The 24,503-nt window shown below is 46.4% G+C and overlaps 1 protein-coding gene across 6 annotated transcripts in view; it reads left to right on the top strand.

The window, feature by feature from the left end:
* The window catches only part of RALYL (RALY RNA binding protein like), a 2,307,036-nt gene that overhangs the window by 2,245,834 nt on the left and 36,699 nt on the right, over window positions 1-24,503 (top strand). For 5 of the 6 annotated variants that reach the window (XM_069621283.1, XM_069621281.1, XM_069621285.1 and 2 more), the window contains one exon: window positions 8,588-8,788. In XM_069621283.1, coding sequence (XP_069477384.1) covers window positions 8,588-8,788 — 201 coding nt within the window. The remainder of the gene's footprint in view (window positions 1-8,587; window positions 8,789-24,503) is intronic. The other variant, XM_069621284.1, reaches the window with a different exon arrangement.

The raw sequence follows: 24,503 nt of genomic DNA on the forward strand, positions 1-24,503 counted from the left end.
AGGACAGCTTTAACCACGAGCAGGTCAGGTCCTACGAGCCCATATATGTCTTTACAGAGATGTAAGAAGAGTGCATACACTTTGGTGTCAATCGCAGCCAGTGCTGGACTAGACTATGGGGCACTCTGGAGATTTCCCGGTAGGCCTCTGCTCCCGGGGCCTCTTTTCTGTGAGTACTCTGAATTTCTGCTCCTGTTACCCTCTCTCCCATGCAACCCAACCTTTCATCCCATCTCTCCACATTAGTATTTGGACCCATGTTTCCACATTTGCTTGTGGGAGAACCCCAGGCCCTACTTACAAGGGTTGCCCTTGCAAACATGGTGTAATATTGGGCCACTTTCAAAAACATTTCCAGGGCCACTTTTGGTTCCCAGTCCAACCGCGATCGCAGATCAAGAGACCATGTGAGACAACACATGATACGTTATTGGTGCCATACAGGTAGTGCTGTACAGGTATGTGTATTGGTAAAGGTGTTTGTTCGTGATTACTTTTTCGATGCGCAATATTACGAGAGACTGTACAATTCTATGCTGTGTCGGATATAGCACAGAAGGGCAGATATAGCTTTAGGCTTTTGGTTTGCAAAAACAACATAACAGTAAACACGCAACCAAAATTCTACGGAACCTTAGAAGCTTGCAATTGGCAAGGAGAATTGCGTAATGCAATGTTCACACTGTAACCTCTCCAGGGCAGTTCTTCAATGGTAAGTGCAACATACTTAAGCTTTACAGGCCTTCCGGGGGCAGCTCTTAGCTATTTGCAAGTGGAAGGGGTGCACATGCACAGTCTGTTCTGGAGCCAAGGTTCGTAGAGGTGCAATCAGTGACGCCACAATGCTGTTAACTGTGCCACTGGATTACTTTAGCAATACAGATTTGTTTTGCACCATTTATGCTGCCATTTATTTATTTATTTACAGAAGATACATTCTGTTTCAAAGCGGCACAGGGCTACAGGGAGGGCACATGGGATTGCACTACAATTACAAATGTACAAGAAATACAATGGGGGAAGGGACCGCCGAACCTACTATTCCTTGTGAGTATTCAGAACGGGCGAGTGCAGGAAGACAAAGGGCAGTGGGGTAGGTGCTGGGGTGTCCGTGCTCAAGGGTGAGCCACAGATGAGGTGCAAGGTATGGAAAGTGCTATGCGGCCAGAAGCCTCGTTGGGTGGAAAAGTGCGAGTCTCCAGTGCGGAGGGTGTGCCGAGGCAAGTGCTGAGGGTAGACAGAAGCTGGGGAGATTAGGTGTGAGTGGTCAGGGGCCTGAGGATGCATAAGGGTCCACGACACCAATCACAGTAACTGTGGCATTAGCAGAGGAGGGAAGAAGGGAAGGAGGAGGAAAAGAGGAAAGTCTTGAGATGCTTTCGGAATTTAAGAAGGTCCTGCTCAAGAAGCAGAGGGAGGCTGTTGCATAGGAGGGACACAGCTGAGGAAAGCAAACAACCTCCTAGTCTCTGTTTAGCAAGATGCTTTACACACAGGGAGTTGGTGCCAGAGGAACATAGAGGTCTAGAAGGAGAGTATTTTGTAAGGGAGAGTTGCAGATAGTGTGGTTCCCACCCCCAGAAAGATTTGTGGATGATGCAGGGGGATTTGAATTTGGTCCATACAGGAACCGGGAGCCAGTGGAGACTTTTTAGAGCAGGAGAGAAGTGGTCCCTGGGCTTAAGGCCAAGAATAAGTCTTGCTGCTCTATTCTGGATTAGTTGAAGGGGTCGCAGAGGGGAAGAAGGTAGGTTGAGGCGGAGGCTGTTGCTATAGTCAAGCCTAGAGAGAGAACCAGGGGTCAGGAGACATTGAGCTTCTAGGGGAACGTGAGAAAAGGGAGAATTCCTTTGAGAAGGAAGAGTTGAAAGTGGGACTTCTTGGCAATGTCCCAAGTGTGATGGAGGAAGGAGAGAGAGGAGTCAAAGATGACTCCAAGGTTTCTGGATTAGAAGAAAGAACAGGGGGAGAGCCCAAGGTGGGAGGGCAGAGAAAAGGTAAGAAGGAGGAAGCAGGGGTCCCAATCGGAAGGATCTGAGTTTTGCTGCCATTGAGGCAGAGATCGTTGGAAGTGCACCAAGCCTGGATGGAAGATTTCCAGCTGACCAAGGTAGATGTTAAAGAACAGGGGAAGAGGATAGATCCCTGTGGGACACCACAGGTGGAGAAGGAAGTAGGAGAAGAGAAGGTGTCCAAGATGACTTGGGAAGAGCAGTCAGTTAGGAAAGAGGTCAGCCATTCCAGTGCCCGTCCGAGGTACCAAAGGTCTTACGGAGCCTTTGTATGAGGATGTAATGGTTGACAGTGTCAAAGGCAGAGGAAAGATCAAGTAGGATGGGGACAGCTGGTGAGGTGGAGACCAGGGATGCGAGCAGTTCTTCACGGGTGTTCAGAAGAGATGTTTCAGTGCTCGAAAACCAGATTGATGATTGTGGAGACTACCAATAGGGCAGTAGTTGGATGGACAGGTAGGGTCTGCTGAAGGTTTATACAAGAGCAGGCAGATAAGAGAGTGCTTGAGGGAGGAGGGGAAAGAACCAGTGGTGAAAGAGTGGTTGCAGAAATCAGTGAGTGAGCGGGCAAGAGAGCCAATGTTATCCTTGATGGTTCTGAACAAGAAGGGGGGAACCTGTTTGGAGGAAGCCTTCATAGAGCGGACAACTCTGGTAACTTCTTCAGGTGTGACAGGAGTGAAGGAGGAGAAGGTGGAAGGAGGAGGTTGAGTGGCCAAGGGTGGTAAGGGGGTGTGAGATGGGTAACAAGGGTGTTCAGGATGTTCCGAGTTTTGGTGACAAAGTGTGCGGCCAGTGCGTTGCTGAGGCTCTGGGACAGAAGAGTGGAGGAAGCAACTGTGGAAGGGTTGGCTAGCTCCCAGCAAATTTTGAAAAGTTCAGCAGTGTTATTGGATGCACCAGATACCCGTGCTCTGAATGTCGGCCATTTTCTTGGCACGGATAGAGAATTTGTATTGCCTTTGGAGCAGGCATCAGGCCAGTTTGTCAGAGTGTGAACTTGAGGTCTGCCACTCGCGTTCTGCTGCTCTGCACGTTCGTTTTGGGGCTGTACTTTCAGAGTCATACCAGGTGTTAGGCTTAGAGGAAGTTTTTAAACAGATCCTCATTACTGGGGCAAGGATATCAAGAGTATTGGTGATGGCGGAGTGAGGGTTGCTGAGTCGATGGTAGAGTCTGTGGTGGGGGAGAGGGGATGAAGGTAAAAGCAAAGGCAGCAGCTGACAAATGTTTTATCGGTCCGATGTTCAAGAACAAGGTTGGCAGGGCTGTTGAGGGTGCGATAGGCATCCCGAAGCGACCCAGATGAGAGGACAGGAGAGAATGGTCTGACCAAGAGAGAGAGGGATGCCCATGGGGGGGGCGAGAAAGAGGTACAAGTGGAAGATGGCGTCCAGGGTGTGTCCAGCTGAGTGGGTTGGACCGGAGGGGAGAATGAAAATGGAAAGAGGGGTGCAGAGGTCAATGAAAAGAGTGGATGCTGAAACAGGGGAGTCCAGTTGGATGTTGAGGTCACCCAAGAGGAGGAGGTTGGAGGTGGTTGAAAGTAAGGAGGAGCAGAAATCAGCCCATTCATATAGGAGTAACAGGGTGTTAGCGCCTGGACGTCGGTAAGTGGTAGCAATGGTCAGAGTGGAGGAGGGAGAGATGACCAATTTACAAACCAGGCTCTCACAGGAAGAATAGAGTTGGGTGGGTATGATAGAAGAAGGAACCCACTCATGATAGATTAAGGTGACCCCACTGCCAGCACAGTGTGGTCGAGGCTTGGAAATGATCTTGAAGCCGTCGGGGAGGAGGGAGTCAAAATCAGTGACTGAGAAGGCTTTGAACCAAGTCTCTGTGAGAGAGAGAATGTTGAGGTCAGTGTCCTCAAGAAGGAGGCAGATGTCAGCAGAGTGTTGGTTGGCTGAGCAGCTGTTAGGAGTGGCCAGGTGAGGAGATCCCTGCCTTTGAAGGTTTTCTGAGGGGGACTACAGGGGCGTGGTACTGCAGTCAGAGGGGGAGGGACAGTGAGAGTGGTAGGGGTAGAGGCAGCAGAAGGAATTAAGTTAATCTGGGAAGGGAAGGATCCAGTCAAAGAGAAGGAGGTTGGGTTGAGTACCCTGAATGAGGATAGTGCCAGTGTGGTAGACATTAACGATGCAACGTGAGGATGAGAAGCCAGCCAATAGGACTTCCCACTTGGTGCCATGGTTAATGGGAGAGCAAGTAAAAGGTCAGAGAGTACAGATGAGATGAGGAGTTCATAGATCTGGAGAGGGGACTGAAAAAAGGATATCTGTGAAGACCTCTTTGGAGGTAGCGCTGACATAGGTGTCTGCGATGGGATGGCCAGAGTTTGCACGCAGGATGTCTTTTTTGAGCTTTTTGATTCCAGACTTAGTGAGAGAGAGGTGGTAGGATATAGAGTAGCAATTATAGAAGATAGGAGAGATGATGAGTGTCATTAGGGTGACAGAGGGAAGTAGAAAGGAGAAGGTTGACTGCAGTGCACAGTTCTGGTCTCATCTCACAGGTGGCCTAGTAGTAACAAGGGAGAATAAAAAGCAATGCAAATGAAAACGCAGGACGGAAAAGGCATAAATGCAGTGTAATTAGGGTGCAGGATGTAAAATACACACAGCTAAAATCGGTTTCCAAGGAAAAGGCACAAATGCAGTGAAATTAGGGTGCTGGATCTAAGATACACACAGCTAAAATCGGTTCCCCAAGGAAAAGGCACAAATGCAGTGAAATTAGAGTGTAGGATGTAAAATACACTCAGCTAAAATTGGCTTTGTGCTATGAACACAGAGCAGAGAGAAGGAGTAGAGAAGGAGATGAGGAAACGCAAAGTGAGATAGGCACAAATATAGATCAGGGTGCAAGTGGAGGAGGCAAATGAAAAGTTCAGCCATCACTCAGTGGAGTTTCAACAGTTCGAAGGAGTGCTGAGGCCCAAGTTCATGGGAGAGAAGGCTGCTGCATAGTTTGTGGTGGGGTGAAATGGGGTGGGGCCCTCCCAGGCCTCCTAGGCACACACAGGGTTGGGGCCCTCCAATTCCTCCTAGGCTCAAACGGGGCCTTAGCTGTGGCCTTTGTTGGAGGGGCCGGCTTTCGCCTGCCGGCGCCTCTCATTGGTTGTTCAAGTAAAAAGGCAGTCAATCACGGTGGGGGCAGCTACTAAGCAGGTATGTATATTAATGAGGTGCCCATATGTTCCCCCTTGCCCACAAGCCCATGTGCCTGCTCCGATTAGTACACTCAGTTCCGGCTTGTGGTTGAACACAACTCCACCTACACTCTTCCAGATCACGTATTTGGCCAAGCATTTGGTATAATGGAGTTCACTAATGTTGCCTATGGGCAGTGGCACAGGTAACCTGTTTTGGGATAAGGTTTACCATAGGCATGTATGTGTAAGGGATGGGAACTGGAATTGCGCCTGTCATTGTGGATGTTGGATATTGGGTACGGGTTGAGATTACAGGGGGCACTTTTAAGATGTTTAGTATATAGAGCAGTTACTTGTATGTGGTATCCTCCTCTATTCAACTCTGCAAGAATGCCCGTAATCTCCCCTCTGCCTCCTGAATTACCCTTGTAGCTCCTCACCCTCCCTGTGCTTCCTCTTGCTTTGGCTCCTTCTCTCTTCTTACTACACTTGCATGGAATTTTCTTCCACCATCCAAGAAACAGTCCACAGGGATTTGTTCAAAACCATGCTAAAAGCTCCTACTCATCTGCCTGCAGTTTATATGTTTCTCTCACCTCTAACCTGACACTGGGCCTCATTATAAATTTGCTGGGCCAGAAAGAAGGGTGCTGGTAAGCTCACTGGCACCCTTCTTTCCAGACTGGCGAACTATGAGTCTGCCTGCTGGAGCCGCTGTGCCTGAGCGACTGTGCCCGACAAGTCTGACCCTGCCAGTTGCAGCGGCCATGGTAGGCAGACTGGTCACAGAAGCACTGGCACCGTTAGCAATGGTGCACGTGCTTCCATATCCTCACTGCCATAGAGTCCTCTGGGACTCTATGGGAATGGGGACTTTCATTTTACCAGCGCCTGACTTCCCGGGCCGCCGGACTTGGAATCTCCCGGTGGTACTGGGAATTCAGGCACCAGTCAAACTTTACAAGTCCAGCGCCAACCCACCGGTAGCACTGGCAGGGTTACCACCAGACTCATAATGATGCCATCTGTCCTTTGATTCCTCTGCCTGCACTCCTGCACTTCATCCATCATGGTCACATCCCGAGCACAGCTGGCCGTACGGCCTACCTGCACTTAGAAATGTCCAATGTTGGTTGTCCTTAATCTATGTATGTCCACTTATGTATTGTCCACATTGACTGTTCCATTTACTTCCCTCCACAACCTGGGCAGAATGTCCCTCAAACTCACCCCATTCTAAGAAGCTCAATGCCTGCCATCAAATCTGATTTCTTATCTATTGTACATACTTTTGTGATCAAAAGAGTATTGTTCCTCCGGTATAAAAAAAATAAATGCATAAATAGTGTGCTGGGATAGGGTTTTGAAAGGCTTATTGTTTATTTTGTGGGAGAACATTGGGAATGTTGATTTTGTTTACCTTTGTTCTGTGAGTACTACTTTGCATTTTTTGCTGAAGCTGTTGGGCTTAGTGTATAGGCTTGCCAGTGCATCGGTTGTTGGATTAACTGGAAGAGCTCTCAATATTGAAAGTGTTTAATCACTTTGCCAAGAATCTGCACTTGGTTTGTCGAGAACTCATCCCTGGAAGAAAGCCGTACCTTGGATTTAAGCGATGGTTCTTGAGAAGAGAGATGTTGGTGGTTCGGTTGGTATAGATTTCATGATGCACACATGTTATTAAGACTCTGGCATGGGGTCAAGTCAAGATTCTGAGTAGGTTGACCATTTTTGGGGGCCATTTTGTGTAATAAGATAGGCCTTCATTTTGTCTTGAGCACACAGAGGGATGTCATGTCTCTATGGTCCAGTGCCAGGATGTTCCTGGGAAGTGGCGCTAGGAGCAGTAAGGTGTACATCCAAGTACTCTGCAGGGGGGAGGGGCTGCAGATGACCAGGGGATGACTGGTCACAGGCCTTAGTGGGGAGCGGAGGGTATAGCTGGAGATACTGTTGGTGGCGCGGAGTGTGAGTGATTGTGCACTGTTATGAATACCAGCGTGGGAGATATGACAGCAGTTGAATTATCTGCCTTGACTCTGCCTCATTGTTAATGATAGAATAGGTTGCGTGATGCCAAACTGGCAACACTGTAAAAGCAACCAGCAGCGAGGAACACCAAAGATACGGCTAGAATAGAAATCTAGATTGCTCTGCACGTGGATGCTAACGGGCTGCTGACTTAGTTCAAGAGGAGGCGGCAACACATTCACGAAGGTTATCATTGTATCATGGGTAGGCTTGGTTGAAAAGGTTATCCTTTTCGATGAGATGTTTTACGTTCCAAGGAGGTTGCTTGAGCAGACCCATTTCATGCATTATTTTGCATCACGGTTTATGTTTTAATTCTATCTCATTAGCATAACCTCAGCACTTCTTCTTAAAGTGTTGCCATGGATAGCGTTGACATGCACCATGTCATCTATATACGTGTCCAGTGAGTCTGACGAGTTAGTATGAATGAATTGGGAATTTTAACAGGCGCCAGGGTAGTTGCTAGGTCTGGAAAAGACCCGGGGCTAAGCTGATGTTGGAACTGTTGGGCCTGGGGGCTAGCTAGTCTTTTGGCTGTAGCTCCTGAGATTCTATCAGGGGCTACAACCAAAAGATCAGGGGCTATAGCCCCCTTAGCTAGCCCCCCCCCCCCCAGCAACGCCCCTGACAGGCGCACTGCAATGATAACCAGTTGTTTGTTCTTTTTGGCAATGAAGATGCCCCTTGTCATCTAATCAGCAAATAAACATGTAATCAGGCTGAGCGGGCATTTCATTACATAGGTGTACAGTCCTTGCATCGAATGCAAGACCATCGAAGGCCTTACCATAGAAAAAAAATGCATCGAAAATGTTTAATGAGGGGGTTCCCTCCAGCTCTCCTTTTGTTTACCTTTAAAACACATTATAATTAAAATAAGCCCTTTACCTTTAAAAAAAAAATGCATTTGATGCTTTTTTTCGATGCATTTTTTTCTATGGTAAGGCATTCGATGGTCTTGCATTTCATGCAATGATTAGACACCCATTACATACATAGGAAAGAAATTCTGCAGCACATGCAAATAGTCTTGGTTCGCCCTTTTACAAATGTCTAAGTCGTAGCCTGATTTCATGAGACTTATTTATGAGCACAGTCTCTTTAGACTGCTGCCGTGGGTCCTAGAAATGTGAAGCAAATCGTCAAAGGAAACATTGCGGCGTAATAGCATGCCTTAAATTGGTTCAATGGGGAGACTGGCAAATCATCGCCACCAGGCAGGCTAGAGTGTACATTAAGTATAAACTAAAGAATAAACCTACAATTTATGTCTATAGCGCAAGTGCGCTGCTCCCCGCAGTGCTCATTTGAGGTCTGGAGACTGATGCTAATGGGCAGCGAAAGAGAACGTTGGGTAATCGTGTCCAATTTTCCCTCCTCGCAGGAGCGCACAGGAAGCAGATTGAGCACCACATCCAGCTATTGCAAGAGGAATACGCGTCGGAACACGCGGAGAACTCCACAGAAGAGGTGGCCGACGGCGGCCTGAACGCCGACGCCGAAGACTTGACCGACGGGCTCGATGACGACTTCGACGACGAGGGCAGCAATGAGCCGGTTAGGCCTTCATTTTTAACATTAAAAAGTAAAGTGATCTATTATATCATTTGTTATTGCACTGCGTGTTCCCCCTATAGAGCGCTTTTCATTGTTTTGGGGCGAGGGGTCCATAACAAGCCACTATCGAATAACATTAGTTACAGAGAATCTTAGTCATACGCAAGACAAAATACATCATTTCCACATCACTTTCTCGTGTTCCAAAAGCGAAACAAGGAACTTTGCCGTTACAACCTTTTTTAATGAAAGTTTTGAACAACTAAGAAAGGCAATGATGTGAATAATGAGGAGTGCCCATCAAGTTGTGCGTTACTCTGTATGAAGTGGAGCAAGCAGCCACTGAGTGCGGTGTATCTACACTAGTGTAAGGGCTGAAAACCAAACGCGGCCTTAGAGAAACATCCCACAGCAGCCCCATAATGCACTGCGTGAGCAAATGAGCAACACCGGCATCCTTAGGTAGCTTTCCGCAGCTTTGCATCCGAAAAAATAGTTCAAATAAACAGGGACCAAATATACATTTTACAACACAATTTTTTAAATATGTAGGATAAAAAGCCATACATTTCACAGAATAGACTCGAGACGCCAATGATGAACTATTCCAATCCTTTGAGGTCTGCTACAGTATCCAGGAGCAATGTTGTCCATAGCAGAGCATCAGTATTTGACCATCCGCAAACTTTGTGCGCGATAAAGGAGCAAAGAAGTCAAACATTTTAGACACAGAAGAAAAGTAAACAATCTCCATCAACAGGCCTCTTCCAGGAGGAATAACATACAAAGAGGTGGGAGGGCAAAACGATCTATTCCTGTGCTGTGTAATAAATGAAACTAGCTGTAACTGGCGTATCACAAATTGAACTTGTGCTCTCTCCCTCTTTCCCTATGTGCCCTCCATTCCTCCTTCACCTCCTCTCTCTCCCACTCCCACTCTGCACACTCTTTCGCTCTCTCTGCCTCTTTCGCTCCCGTCTCACTCTGTCTTTGGGCATCATTAGCATTCTGGCCCGCTGGACCCGGTAATTCCCCTTCGCCCGGGTGCCAGTAAAAATAACTCCCCATTCCCATTGAGTCCGATAGGACTCAATGGGAATGGGGAGGCCGGTAGCGCTGGCACCATTAATAAAGGTGCCGGTGCTACTGTGTAGGTCTAGTCGCGGGTGACAGGCAGCCGCCAGCAGACCTTGAAGTTTGCCGGTCCGGTAAAAATGGTACCGGCAAGCTTACGGGTACCGTTGTTACCGGACAGGCAACCTTGTAATGAGGCCCTGTGTCTCTTTCTATGCGGGTGAGAGTCGCGCTGTCAGGAGCATGTTTGCTAGGTCCTCCCCAGTCATTGCTGACTGCTGCCTGCTTAGAGATAAAGAAACTGATATCCTGAAGGGGGGCTGTGTTTTTGTGTTTTTAATTTTTGTTGGCAAAAACAGCTATTAATATGGTTCTTTTCTAAATTGGAAATGTGCATTTCTAATGATCACTTCCAGTATATATTTTAGTCATAATAAGAATATTACAATAGCCTTATTGAACAAAACCATATTAAATATTTTTATATATTTTATCATTCCAAGATGGACAGACTGATGCACTCCTTTTGTACCCTTTAGAAATTCTTCTGAGAAAGAGGAAGGGGACAAATATCACCAGAGGGGGTCCAGCCTGCTTTGCATAACCTCAAAAAGATTTTTGGGAACATCAGAATGAACACAGATCTATATAATTCAAAAGCATGTCTGTGATTAAAGGGCTGCGTGATTGGATCACTTCATGATGGAGCAGGTGGCAAATGGAGGGAGGAAGAATGAGGTAACAGCATCCATATTGGAAACAGGTCAGAAGGGAGAGGTGGCAACAGCAAGAGCAGAAGGTGCACAGAAGTAAGTTGGGGAAAACAGTGGTCAAAAGAAGGAGCTGGAACTCAGGGGCCAGGAGGAGGCATGGACATTAGAACCGGGACTGACACAGAATCAGTCACCACAGGGGATGAGGGAGATACCGAGGAGCTCAGAGGGGAATGATGAAGAAAAAGTGAAGGTGAGAGTGAGGGAGGCATGGCCCTAATTAATAGGGACAGGAATGTTCCAGTGCACAAATTGAGTGGAGAGAACATAGCGCTGTAGGGCCACATTACACCATGTACCCCAGAAACCAGATCAAACACTGAGAACATAGTGTCACACACCATGGTCATAATACCTCTGTTCACAGGTGACCAAATGATATGCAAGGGAAATAAAGTGTGTATTGCATGACCCACTTGCACAATACTTGAATGAAAATTAAACTTTAGAAAACCTACCCAATGTGACTCCAATCTGTAGCTCTCCCACGGGAAACGTTTAAGCCTCTAGCCTGATACTGACAGCCACTGAGAGAGACAGAGGAGCGAGTATGGAGATAAACATGGCTAGGTCATATATAGTGTCAGCCATTCCCCTGAGCCCCAATTTGCCCCAGGTACACTTAGATGGGACAAACAATCCCAGCCCTAACTCAATTACCACACACAGGGGCAGAACCTCAGGGAAAGAAACACCCAGGGGACAGATGGAGAACAGTGTACATTTTACAGAACCCAACAATTGAGCATGAGATACAGAAGCGGGAGTCAAAACTTTGACAATGGTTGGAGAGTGGAGACTAGCAGAGGATGGAGAGATAGACATGGATAGAGAAGTGGTAGCAGAAGGGGGCAGAAATAGGTGGTATCGAGAGAGCAGAATGAAGTGGAGGTATGAGGAGAAACTGGTACCTGCACAACTCACCACAGCGATTTCACTGTGTTAGGTGATTCGGTCATTTCAGTGCATTTGTTTCCACCATGTAGGTTTTTTTTATTTATGTACTTACAACATTGTGGGGTTCTTAGGGAGATGTGGGGAGTGTAGAAGTAGTTGTTGGGGCTTCAACAATGCAGCAGATAATTGCTGTGAGATGGCTCATGCAGTGAGTTTCCCTTAGTCTGAGAAACTCAGAAGATTTGGAGAGTGAGATGAAGGAAGGTATGGTAAAATCAGAGTGAGCTGGAGGTATTGACATCAGGATCGGGGGTAACACAGCCCATCGTGCGAGGATGAAGATTTCGTGGAGATGAGAAGAAGAAAGATCAAGGAGTATCAGTAAGCCAGAGGAAGTCCAGGACTTAAATAGTATGTATAGGAACTTTACAGCCTGGCCGGATTACATGGTGGAAGGAGGAAGAAGATGGGTATAGGGAGGTTAGTCACTTCAGGGAGGGAGACGGTGGGAAGTCTGGGGTATATTCAAACGTTCCCACAACCTCACACAAGTCTATGTTCCAAACTTGGTGCCAGAGTCAGTAATGGAGTGCAGGACCCTAGAATAAATGTAACAAGTTAGAACAAATAAGGAGTTTGGGGCCATCTGAGGTGGGGAGTTAAAGAAAAATGCCCTACTGGGAGCTGTACAGACTCTGTCATTGGCAGAGACCCAGAATGCTCAGCTATCCACCACTGCGGGATGCAGGAGAGACATTTCTTTGAAAGAGAACCATCTTGACGGTTATTGTTTTCTCTTGTGAAAGATCCCAGTATGGCATTTGATTTGACCTCTGTTGTTTATACATAGTACCCAAGTCTCCTGCCTAAAAATGATGACATGAAGTGGGGTGTACAAAAGGGTTGGGTACCTCCCCAAGCAATAGAATGATGGTGCTGCAGAAGGTGTACGGAGGATAATAATAATAATAATAATAATAATAATTAGGCATTTATATAGCGCAACTTATTATTACCCACAGTGTGTGGTGCTCATTTATCGACCTCGGAAGGATGAAAGGCTGAGTTTGGCCCCGCCGGGATTCAAAACTGCGTTAACAGGCTATGCACGGATGTCAAAGCGAGCGCTCTACTCGCTGTGCCACTTGACCAGCTACCCATGTCACCCTTTTTCCTTCTTTTCCCTTTTTCATTCCTTGAAGGAGAAAGGACTAGAGATGCTCTCAAAGGATTTCCCATTTTACATGTTGAGGAAGTAGAGAAGCTATGTCCTTCCCAGCCAGACATCCTCTGTAACATGGTAGGTCAGGTAAAGGTTTCTAAACACCAGAGCATGCCTATGAGAGCCTATTAAAGACATCCAATCCCAGCCTGCACTAATTCCAGGATATAGGTGCAGGCCCTCACAAAGACAAAGAGCCGTGTTCAGTGGTAAAGGAGCACAGGGCTATAAAAGTCCACACGCTGAGTCTGGCAGTGTGTGAACTTGCAGAATGAATCTAACAGACACGTTTGAACTAGATCGGCGAGCAGGGAAAGCAAACAGAGGAGTTTGGAGAAAGAAAGAAGATTGGAGGAGTGAAGGAGATATAAGGAAACCAGAGTGGGAAGAGGAGGTGGTGAAGGAAGAAGTTGATGAAAGAAAACAGGAGATTGTTGAGACATAAGGAGGTGGTGTGTGATCACAAGCAAGTTGTGGAGAGATTCAGGATGAGTAGGGCATATTCCAGAAGGATACCGGAGAGTATAGGTGGGAGGTGGTGCAATAGGCTGAGGAGGAGGTTGTAAAACATCAAGAGTAGGGGATAAAGATACTTGTAGAAATACAGATCAGAACGCTTATGTAGGGCCCGGTTAGCATTAGGCAGGTGATCTGGTCGGTAGGAGGAATTAACACATGACCGGGATGCCTTGTGTGGGCCGAGAGGCAAAAGGAGGGGAGCAAAGACCAAAACCCTATGAGGAAGTTATAAGGAAGTGCAGGAAACTCAGCCTCCAATGGAATAGTTCTATGAAAAGGTAGGAGACCTGCTCTCCCCAACATCTGAGATGTTTAATGGAGAGCAAGGCTTCTTAGGCTCTGTGGAATGCATCCAAACTGGCTAGAGATTACTGTGGAAAAGAAACTCTATCTCAACCTGGGCAACTCAATGTCTGCGAGAGGAGGAAGAACAGGAATGGACATTTTAATATTAAAAAAGGTACGGAAAAAACCTTAAACCTTGGACACTGAGAAGTGTGCGGGAAACACTGAAGCCTGAGGATGCAGAGAAGAAAGTTGTGGGAACCCCTTTAAACCTGAGAGTATAAATGGCAGATTACTGCGTTGACCTGATGGTGAAGATCCTGCTCCAGACTCACTGAAAACGGGAAGAACGTTAGATGTAAATACGTTTTATGTTCCCTGAGTGACACTTTTTCATTAGGTTTCCAAAAACACTACCGTGACCTTGGAGAGTAACCACCCTGATACTTTCCGTTTGTGTAGAACCATCCCATTCGGTATTTTGCCCATACTAATTCAATGTGTCATCAGACTTCCTATCCTTTCATCTCTACCCAGCCTTTAAATGTAAACGAGGTTGAAGAGATTATAGCTAGCCTTAATCCAATTAACTGTCTGAATGACCCTCGTCCACCACTTGTAGTCCAGGATTGTTCCGCGGTTCTTGAGAGTTACACTAGTTGCAAACATTATTCATTGGTCTTCCCAAAACGGTTCAGCGCCAGATACAGGGAAAAAGACCTGGGTTACACCACTTCTCAAAAACCCTAATTTGGTCACTTAGTATGAGGGCATTACTGACCCATATACAATGTTGCTTTTCTTTTCAAGATTTTTGACTAAATCGTATCTACACAACTGCAAGTGCATATCAAAACAGGTGAATGACAATCTGTATTCAGAGCTCACAGAAGTATTGAAACAGCCTTGATAAATGTGAGAGACAAAGTTTAAAGGGGCTGACAGATTCTGCATCCTTATGTTGCTGGATCTGTCCGCTGCACTCGACAGGTTGACCACCAAATTCTACAAAAATTCTATTGTGCAGATCAGGAATTCTACTTGGAAAAACGGGATGGGGTCCGCTCATTTGTGTAGGGTAGACCGTCATTCGTCAACCTGACTTTATTTTAGTCATGTACGGTCTCAAGGATTGGAGTGCCACAAGCATCATGTCGGTGGCTATTTTATGTTTACATTAGACCACTCCTTGGCCTACTAACCAGGAAATAGGTATCATTCAGTAATTATGCAGATGACACCCATATCCTATTGAAACTGGTAACGGACTGTCTGAAAATGTGGCTTATATCCAAACCATTTTCAATATTATTTAAGTCTGCATTCGATACACTTTGCATAAACGTAATCAATCTAGGACAGAACTGCTCTTAATAGCCGGTCAGCATTCTAAAGCTAAACAAAGAATATTTATACGAATATCCCCCTCTCTCGAGTTAAAGTCATTCAGGGACATTTTCAATTTCTACCTAGCCAGGGCACCACAGGCAAATGCTATTATTGCTCATCAAGTTATTTTTTTAATGTCATTATGGCCAATTTGATTGTTTCTGTCAGGAGCCAGCTGTGCAACAAGAGCCGGGTGATCAGTGAAGCAAAATTAGATTACTCTGAAGTGCTCTTGCATCGTGCCCACCAATCCCTTCTACGCCATATACAGGGCCCTCAGAAGACAGCAGCAAGGGCTGTAACCACCACTGTACGACAGGACCATACCTCACCTATGTTGAAAAGATTGCACTGGCTTCCTGTGAGAGTTAAAATAATATTCAAAGCTGTAGCCTTGGCATCTAAAGTCTTAAGTGGCTCCGTTCCATCTCATCTTAAACATACGCTTTTCAGTGCTTATAAAGTGCAAACAAATCGCTTAAAAAGGCATCTGGGCGCTAGAATGACCAAAAAGCAACAAAGACGGGAGAGGATCAAACCAAAATATGAATGTGGAAACAGAGGCGTTTTGGCCTAAATTCCAAATGATTGTGTAAAAGGCGGAGCTGGACATTGTCACCCTCCGGTTCAAGTGGACTGGGGCCATCTACCACTCTTTCTAAGTCCAGGTGGTTAAACACTGGAAAACCCTCCCAGAAGGAATGCACAGTATCAATGACTGTTGTTTCAGAACAACCTGGAAAATATTATTTTCAAGTGGTCCAGCTCTTTTTTCTGCTTTCTATCCAGTCAGTGGTTTGGATGCCAGCGCTTTGATGCAGGTTTTGGGTCATTCAGCAACATACAAATCAAATAAATTCAATCTGGTGTCAAAATAGATTTTTGCCCTAGCTGGTCTGTTGATCCCTGTTACCTAAGTGACAGAATGTTGTGCACATTAACCAAAGGGTGGTCAGAGAGTTGAGCAAACTAATGTTGAATGGCCTTGCCTGCATTGGCAAAGCTGTCGTCACCCATGGCGAAGGCAAGGACATCAGTCAATGGAGTTTCAAGCATTCCATCAAGAAGAGTCGAAAAGATTGAGGATTCCGCGAGGGCATACTATGAATCGGACAGTGAGAAGGATGACAAAAATAAGTTTCACGGGAATGTGTTTGATAAATGCGGGTGTCAAGCCAAAGGAGGGGCAGGTGGCGTATCCCTGCTAAATGCGGGTGTCAAGCCATAGGAACCGCAGGTGGCGTATCCTTGCTAAATGCGGGTGTCAAGCCATAGGAGCCGCAGGTGGCGTATCCTTGCTAAATGCGGGTGCCAAGCCATAGAAGCCGCAGGTGGCGTATCATTGCTAAATGCGGGTGTCAAGCCATAGGAGCAGCAGGTGGCGTATCCTTGCTAAATGCGGGTGTCAAACCATAGAAGCCACAGGTGGCGTATCCTTGCTAAATGCGGGTGCCAAGCCATAGAAGCCGCAGGTGGCGTATCCTTGCTAAATGCGGGTGTCAAGCCATAGGAGCCACAGGTGGCGTATCCTTGCTAAATGCGGGTGTCAAGCCATAGGAACAGCAGCTGGCGTATCCTTGCTTAATGCGGTTGTCAAACCATAGAAGCCACAGGTGGTGTATCCTTGCTAAATGCGGGTGCCAAGCCATAGAAGCCGCAGGTGGCGTATCCTTGCTAAATGCGGGTGTCAAGCCATAGGAGCCACAGGTGGCGTATCCTTGCTAAATGCGGGTGTCAAGCCATAGGAGCAGCAGGTGGCGTATCCTTGCTAAATGCGGGTGTCAAGCCAGAAAAGGCGCAGGTGGTGTATCCTTGCTAATTTGCTAATCCACAGGCTAGCAGCTCCAGGCTTCGTGGCTAGTTAGTGGCCTCGATGTTGAGAGAAGTCAAAGTGTCAAGCAGTATTTGCATGATTCAGTGCTGTCATTTCTGTGCATGTAAAAGGTGGGGGTAACCTTTTTTCAGGTGGGGGTTGTTGTTTGTAATTCGCTGAACCCATTTCTCACCAAGTGGAAAGGCACACACACACGAGCAAACGGAAAGTGGTAGGAGAAGAGAAGAAGATAGAGGAAGGGGGTAGGGTAGTTGGGTGGGTGTTAGAGAGAGTTGGTTGGGGATAGACAGAGTGGGGTAGTATGGGTGGGTTTTAGAGAGAGTTGCCTTGGGGTAGAGAGTGTCAGGGTACGGCAGGTGGGTGGCTTTTAGAGACAGTTGGGTGGGGGTAGACAGAGTGGGGAGGTTAGGTGAGGGTAAAGAGAGTGGGGTAGGGTGGGTGAGGGTAGAGAGACGGGGTAGGTTGGGTGGGATGTTGTAGGTAGAGTGGGGTTTGGGTGGGTGGGAGGAAGGAGAGTGGTGTTAGGGTGGGTGGTGGTAGTGAGGGTGGGGATTGTGGAGGTGAGGGTAGAGAGGATGGGTGGATGGTGGTAGACAGGATGGGGTTAGTATGGGTGGGGGAAGAGAGAGAGTGGAGTTAGGGTGGGTGGGCTGTATAGAGTGGGGATTAGGTGGGTGAGGGTAGAATGGGTGGGGATTGGGTGGGTTTTTGATCAGGGCGGGTGGGGATTGGGTGGGTTTGCATAGAGTGCCGTAGGGTGGGTGAGTGGATGGGATTCGAGAGAGTAGGCTGGTGTAGGTGGGAGATGGTAGTGGATGGGGGCAAAAAGCAAGAAGAGCAAAGCAGCTTCGGGAGGACTTGTCAAATGTAGCCATAATTAGTCCTGACAAAACCCAGCCAGCACAGGCAATGGAAGTGGGGTGGGTGGGTGTGGTAGAGAGAGTGGGTGAGGGATTGGTGGGGGAAAGCGAGAGTGGGCGTGGGGGGGAGATTAAACTATAGAAAGGCAGCCTCAAGGGGGCCAAACAACAGATCTGCTATCAAAAGTAGCCCTAAATAGCTTAAATGAAAGCAAAAAAATTGCCCAAACTAACCAAATATAAAATCACTGCTCAGCTGGGAAATGGAAAACCCAGCACCCAACTTACTTCTCATTGAGTAGTATGGCAGTTGGGGAAAAAAGATTTGAGTGATTTGGCAGTTTCATGCTATGGCATTGCCCATTGTTATGACAACCAAATATTCTCAGTTCAGAACCCCTATTCCCTCTCTCTTGTCTGTTACAATGAAACAAGCGCCAAAAAATTAGACAAAATCAAAAAGAGGCCTCAATTGTGGACTCCATATTGTGATGTGAGTTATGTTATCACTGAGAGGTTGGCCATTCCAGAGGCCTGGTCTGAGTTTGTTAGGTGATCAGTAGTTTGTGGATGGGGCCACCTCTCCAGGGAGGCCATCAGGGTAGATGAGGTTAACACAGGCAGGGTGGGAATGCAAAGTATGGGCAATGTGTCAGTTGGTTTAATGGATACGTAGAGTATGGGAAGAGAGGAGGAGTGATGGTATGATGTGTGGAAGCACACACAGGCCAGGTGGTGTACCAGAAGAAGGACTCAGACGATTATGGGTCATGTTCAGTGAGTTTAATCTAAATGAAAAGATCAGAACGCCTAACTAGGCCCATCACTATGAGCGAAGTTCCCTACCTAGAAAATAAAATAAAAGCTACGGGTGCACATTAAAGATCAATTTACAGTTCTCCAATCCAAAACCTATCCAACTAACTGGTAACTGGCCCTACCACTTTAGAAAACTCGTAACTAAAAAGGAGAGGCTTTACTCAATAGAATCAACAGGGCTTCTGCCTAGCCCAACTTATGCATGACATGTTCCCAGTCTCCAAAAACGTCCTTTTCACAGCAGGATATTCTTTCCAGTCCCAGTCTTAGTGCGAACAATTCCCTTTCTCCCCGGTTGCTGGGAAAATAAAAATGTTTGTCTTTTCCACACCTAATGTCCTGTAATCCTCAGACAGGTTGCTTTTTTCTCACACAATATACGTTATATAGGCGGTTGTCCCACCTGCTTGTTTAGAGGTGTGTAACTTATGTAGATTTCTCAGCTTTAATTCCAAATAATTTACATATCTCTTTCCTTCCCCCTTTCATCAGGTATTGGCACAATCGGGTTTCTCAGGTTGCCGTGACCTGGATATCTTTCCCAGCCTTTATTCACAATTCTTGCATTCATCTCAGTCCCAATTTCATAATATTTTAGCAAATTCTGGTTTCTCAGGCTTCGTAACCTTGATAGCTTTCATAGCTGTTATTCACAATGTTCGTACCTTGCAGAGGTATGTTTTCTGTTGGGTTTCTCAGGTTCCCGTGGGAGTTCTTGTGCCCAAGAGGGGAGTCGCTCCAAGTGAGGGTGCACTTGCCCAGACCCCTAGGGAGGGTCTTGTTTAGCGGGCTCAACTCGTTAGCCTCAAAGGGGGCTCCTCTTATGCGAGAAGAAATACATTATCCAGATTCATCACAGCACCCACTACAGACAAAGAGAGAGAACAGTCAGGTGAAGGTGTCAAATATTTAGAAGCATTGTGGGTAATTAGTACAGCAAGAGCTATGAAGGAGCGACTTAAGGAAGTATGAGCATAAGAGCACAAAGGTTAGCACATGTGCAGCACAAAGTGAGCAAGGGGTATGGTGCATGGCCTTTCCAGGCCCATACAGGGACGAACAGAAGTGGTCCTTGGTTGTTTTCTGCCCATTGTCCAAGATGTCAAGTGTGTAGGACACGGGGTGTTGAACCTTAGAGGGATGAGAAGGGATCGTGTGGCGGAACTGGTAGCATAGCATTCAGATGGGCCACTCTGCCTTATGCCTTGATGGAGTTACCACCATTGCCTTGGGTTCGCTCACCATCTTCTTTGATCACGTTTATCCCAGTCATACGGTAGAGGGATTGCAGCTAGGGATCACAATGGGTGGGTCATGTGATCCACTGGTCTCATGGGGTGGGGTGGACCAGTGACAGTTAGTCGTGCTGTCCTGCCCTTGTAACGGCTACCACCTGACTTCCTGTCTGTGTTCTCTGGGGTAGCTGGATCATAGAAGTGAGATTGAAGCAACTGGAAAAGTCATACTGACCAGGTTCTTCATGCACGCTCACCTAGCCAGAAAGATAGCCCAGCCATTTAAATGTTAGCCCAGGACATCTATGTTCAACTTGCAGGACACCGGTTTGAATCCCATCAGGGCCAACTCATCCCTTCACGCATGAGATTTCAACACATTTAGTACCACTAAAGTGCAGTAATAATACCTATCACCACAGTACTAAAAAGCCAAAGTAATCTGGCATGATACACGAGACATGAAAATGATACAATGGTATACAAAGTGCATTCCTTCTTCCATTGCATCAAAAGTATGACGCAGCTGAGGACTGACCCCTTTGTGGGGCAGAAGTAGGATAATGTATAATGTATATCTGAACTCAGCTTAAGTAGAAGAGTTTTCACACACTAACGGTGGATCCCATGATGTAGGTGGACGCAATCCACTCTCATACCTCTTTGTACATTGCCATACTGAAGCAGCAAAAGCATTATTCGTTAGTCTAGGTTTCAATGACTTACTTCACCTTCCTTCCACCATCACACCTAACACATGATTTGATGTGCAAACCTAAAATGCCTTCTCCAGGAGTACTCCCAAGAGATTACACCCTTTCTACTCAATATGACAAGGGATCTTTCTTATAGGGCTCTAAGTGGGTGCATGGTGACCCACGACCAAGAAGGTTGCATATCTTAGAGGCTCTGGCAAGATTCCTTTCTCTGCCAGACCTCTGCCGTAATAAGGCCCAGGTGGCGGCTGAAGGGACTTGAAGCAGAATGATATACCGCTGAGCCCTACACGAGAAGGAATCGCTTCTTCATTCCAAAAAATAGGGCTGGTCCTAGGAGGTGGTGAGCAGGCTATGCTGCGTTTTCAACACGGAGCCTTTCCTCCACTCTCACTTACCTAGTGCTGCATGCTCTGATGAGATCCCTGGTGCGGCACTGCAGGACTGAGCTATGACAGGCCTAGTCATGGAGTTACTTTCTCCCCGGGGACATGACATAAATGCAAGATGAGAGGGATTCCCAGAAAGCTGAAGGTTCCAGGTGGGAGAGGAAGAGGGAGATGTCCAATTGAGGGTTCTAAAGTGCCAGATAAGAGAGGTGTCTGAGAAACATCAAATACTCTTGCAGGATAATGACTCTGGAAGAGACAGATGCTCCAAATAAAGATTCAGTTGAAATAAATGGCTAAAATGGTCAGTTTCCTTAGCAGGCATGGGAGTGAGCCAGAACACTAATAGTGCTATAGTCTTCTTGGGGGATCTAATCTCGTTCATCATAGGAGGGACGTTTAAATGGGGCATTTGAGCTAAATTCAGATTCCCAGGGGGTCTGGCACCTGTTTACCAGTGTTGACACATTGGGCCTTGTGCTTGGTTATACTGGCTGACCTGCAGCACCATACATCTTGATGAAAAACAGCATAGAAGTTTAAGGGGAATAATACCACCATACATCTGGAACTCATTGATGTGCTAACAGACCTTTCCTCAGTGTTTGACACAATGGGCCACAAGTTACCTCTTTCAGCTTTGGCCACTAAAATGAGTCAGTGGCCTGGACCTAAAATGGTTGTCATCTTTTCTATCTGTTGGGTTCCAATTTGTCAAGATTGAACTGCCCAGACCACTATTTTCAGGTGTGCTTCAGGGGTATGTCTTGTTCTTCAGATTAGAGTCTATGGTACCAACATCTCCATCCACCAGTGCCAAAGGACACACAGATTACTTGAAATTGGTCACCATCAGTAACATCTTGGCTCTGAAATCTCCTCTGGCGGCTCCGCATCATGGATGGGAAATGTTTCGATCAAATGTAATCCAAACAAAGCTGTAAATCTGTGACACATCATCCTTGATCCCATTGTCTTTATAAAAAAATGTATACCACTAAGAATTACTGCAATGCTGGTACCCCATTGCCAAATAATTTTGATTTGCCCCAAGCTCTCACTTATTAGTTCAACTCTACATTGAAAGGCTATAAAACAGCCCTCACCCCCAGACCCCATTGCATCAAACTCCATTAACCTCCCCTCGAAGTATGCATAACCTTTTGTATTTGTTTAAAGATTCATCATGGCCAAACATAGTTCTTGAATACCAGATACCAGATATTACGCATCGAGAGATAGCAATACAACAAGTAAATCTCATTATACTTTGAAAATTCCACGGCCAAAAAAAAGGAAACCATGAAACAGGCCTTCTGAAGCTTCGTGCCCAGGATATCGAACAATATTCCTGGGAATATTCTCATGATCCCAAAACATTGGGCCTTCCAAAAGACCCTCAAGACTCGCTTACTCTTCACTCAGCTATTGCTGTAACTACCCCTGCTGGGGAAATCGGGGTTGACGTCTTCGAAACCTTAAGACTTAGTGCAAGGCACTGTAATGGTTATCCTTTCTATAAGCTTGTTTTTGATATATAAAAGTGAGTGCGGACAGTATATCTTAGTTCACCAGCATTCAATTTTGTCACCTATACTAGTCAATCTGAAAACTGAGCCATTAGAGGACCTGGGTATGAAGCTTGATTGTTTTTTTATTTAGTTATTTGATACAGCGATGAACATGCTTCTGATTTGCAACATTGCAGCCTGCTGCAATCCAAGATAAGGGCAAGTTTCAAACTGCTGCAGTAAACCAGAAGACCACTAGTCCACTGCACGCTCTGCCTGGTGCTGCTGTCTTGGCAGCCTTTGCCCCCTTCTCATTTTCGTTTGGAAGGTCCATTGGTGTTGTGAAGATAGGGGCCATATTAAGCTAGGGCCTGGCTCTTCTCAGAATGATCTGCAGATATGGCTCCTTAAACACCTTCACTACCTTGCATTTACCTTCTTGGACTGAAAGAGGTCACAGCATGGACTCTGCATCTAGACTGAAGGTGCTACGTCACAATCACTTGATGGGCTGCTCATGTGGAGGCTGAGGGGACACAAGTAAGAATATGTGTCTATGGGCATCCCAGGTCCTCAGTAATATGATGATAATGGGGATGTGAGGAGGCAACAGGGACAACCTCCCTGTTGCCTTCTCACAATCAAGATGGTACCACCCAGGGAAGGGCCTTGCGTGGCTGGAAAGAGCAGGCACTACACGGTGTATTCTCACCCGCTCTTCCAGCCACCTGAGTGGCTTAGCATCCTTCCCCGTGTGCAAATACTTTTTATGCTGATGTTAGTGGTGAATTTGTTTTTTCTTTAAGGTAAAGCATCATAGAAAGATTGACACAGAAACGCAAAGGCATAAAAAGTCATCCTGCATTCAGAGACAAATGATAACAAAGTTCCACCACATTCCCAAAAGCTACTAAAGCAATAAAGAAAAACTTTTGATCAATGTAGGGTGATGAGCAATTGCCAAATCTTTAGTTATTTTGGGGTGAGTTAGGTAAATTCATCCAGCGATAACTGCGGTGATCTACTATGATTGCCAGACATGCGAGAGACCCTTTACTGATATCAAACGAGGCCAAATAATCTGCACCGTGGGTGGCTGCCTCCCCCGGAGGATGACAATCACATTTTAGCTCACTGTGCCCTACCATGGCAGACCTACTCATTTGCATATAAGTCTGATCTCGGGCCAGGAATGACAATTTAGGACTGAAATGCTAAGCAATTCTGCTCTGATCCTGAATCCCACCAGCAACCCCAGACACGTGTTTCTGCCTTGTTGGGCATCGTCAGTGCGTTACGACTGAGGTGCAGCCTCACTCTAGGCACAGAGAGCAGGGCATCCATGTTTGGATTACCCGTACTAATTTAGGGTTGAACCCTATGTGTTCCAACGTTTGGGAAAAGTGTGACATTTACATTTAGAATTCTTGTTGGCGCATCTTGTTCCTTGTTGAGAAGCTCAGCATCTTGTATGCCAAGTGAAAATTTGAATCCTCAACCCGGACAGCTATATCAACTTGAGTTAACGGGGAAAGTTAGCAACAGGGCATGATCCCATTAACCTTTAGTAACTTGCCTTACGAAGGCTACTCACTGATGTCACTGTGACCCATCTTATAAACTATGAATGTGCGTGTTCGCTGCCATCAAACACTCGCCAGATATATATCAGAGGACCAATAAACGTTGGCCTTATAAGGAAGCAGACGCCATCCAAAAAACCCCTATTTAAATCGTGCTTTGCTGCCTGGAAAGGCTCTACATTTCTGAAGTCCCGTTTAGCCCGACCTTCTTTACACAGTAGGGAGGGCGGTGAACAAAGCCCAGCGTGAACGCACTGGAAATGTGGGTGCTTGAACCAATGGTGGACCAGCAAGACATACAGCAAGTGTTTGGACAGGGAGGGAAGGACGCCTGCTTACCGTGCTGGATGGGCACTTAGAACATAAACAGACACTGATTCCTCTTTTAAAGAATAATCCTTTTCACAAAGGAACAGGTTTTGCTATGTTTTATTGTGCAGTTGGAAAAATAATTGTGCAGTTGGAAATTGGAATGCAGTAAAAAAAAAATAGAAACAAATTAGGCATGTGAATGTTTTAGGAACTCTGAAGAGGGCGGGAGGATAGCTCGGGGCCAACTCGCTTCTCTTCGAAACAAGACAACGCTGAGAAGGACTGGTTCAAAACCTGTTTCGTGCTTAGAAGCTGGATGCCGGCA

This window comes from Ambystoma mexicanum, chromosome 5q, assembly GCF_040938575.1.
Source record: "Ambystoma mexicanum isolate Mex_15411 chromosome 5q, UKY_AmexF1_1, whole genome shotgun sequence".
NCBI lineage: Eukaryota > Metazoa > Chordata > Amphibia > Caudata > Ambystomatidae > Ambystoma > Ambystoma mexicanum.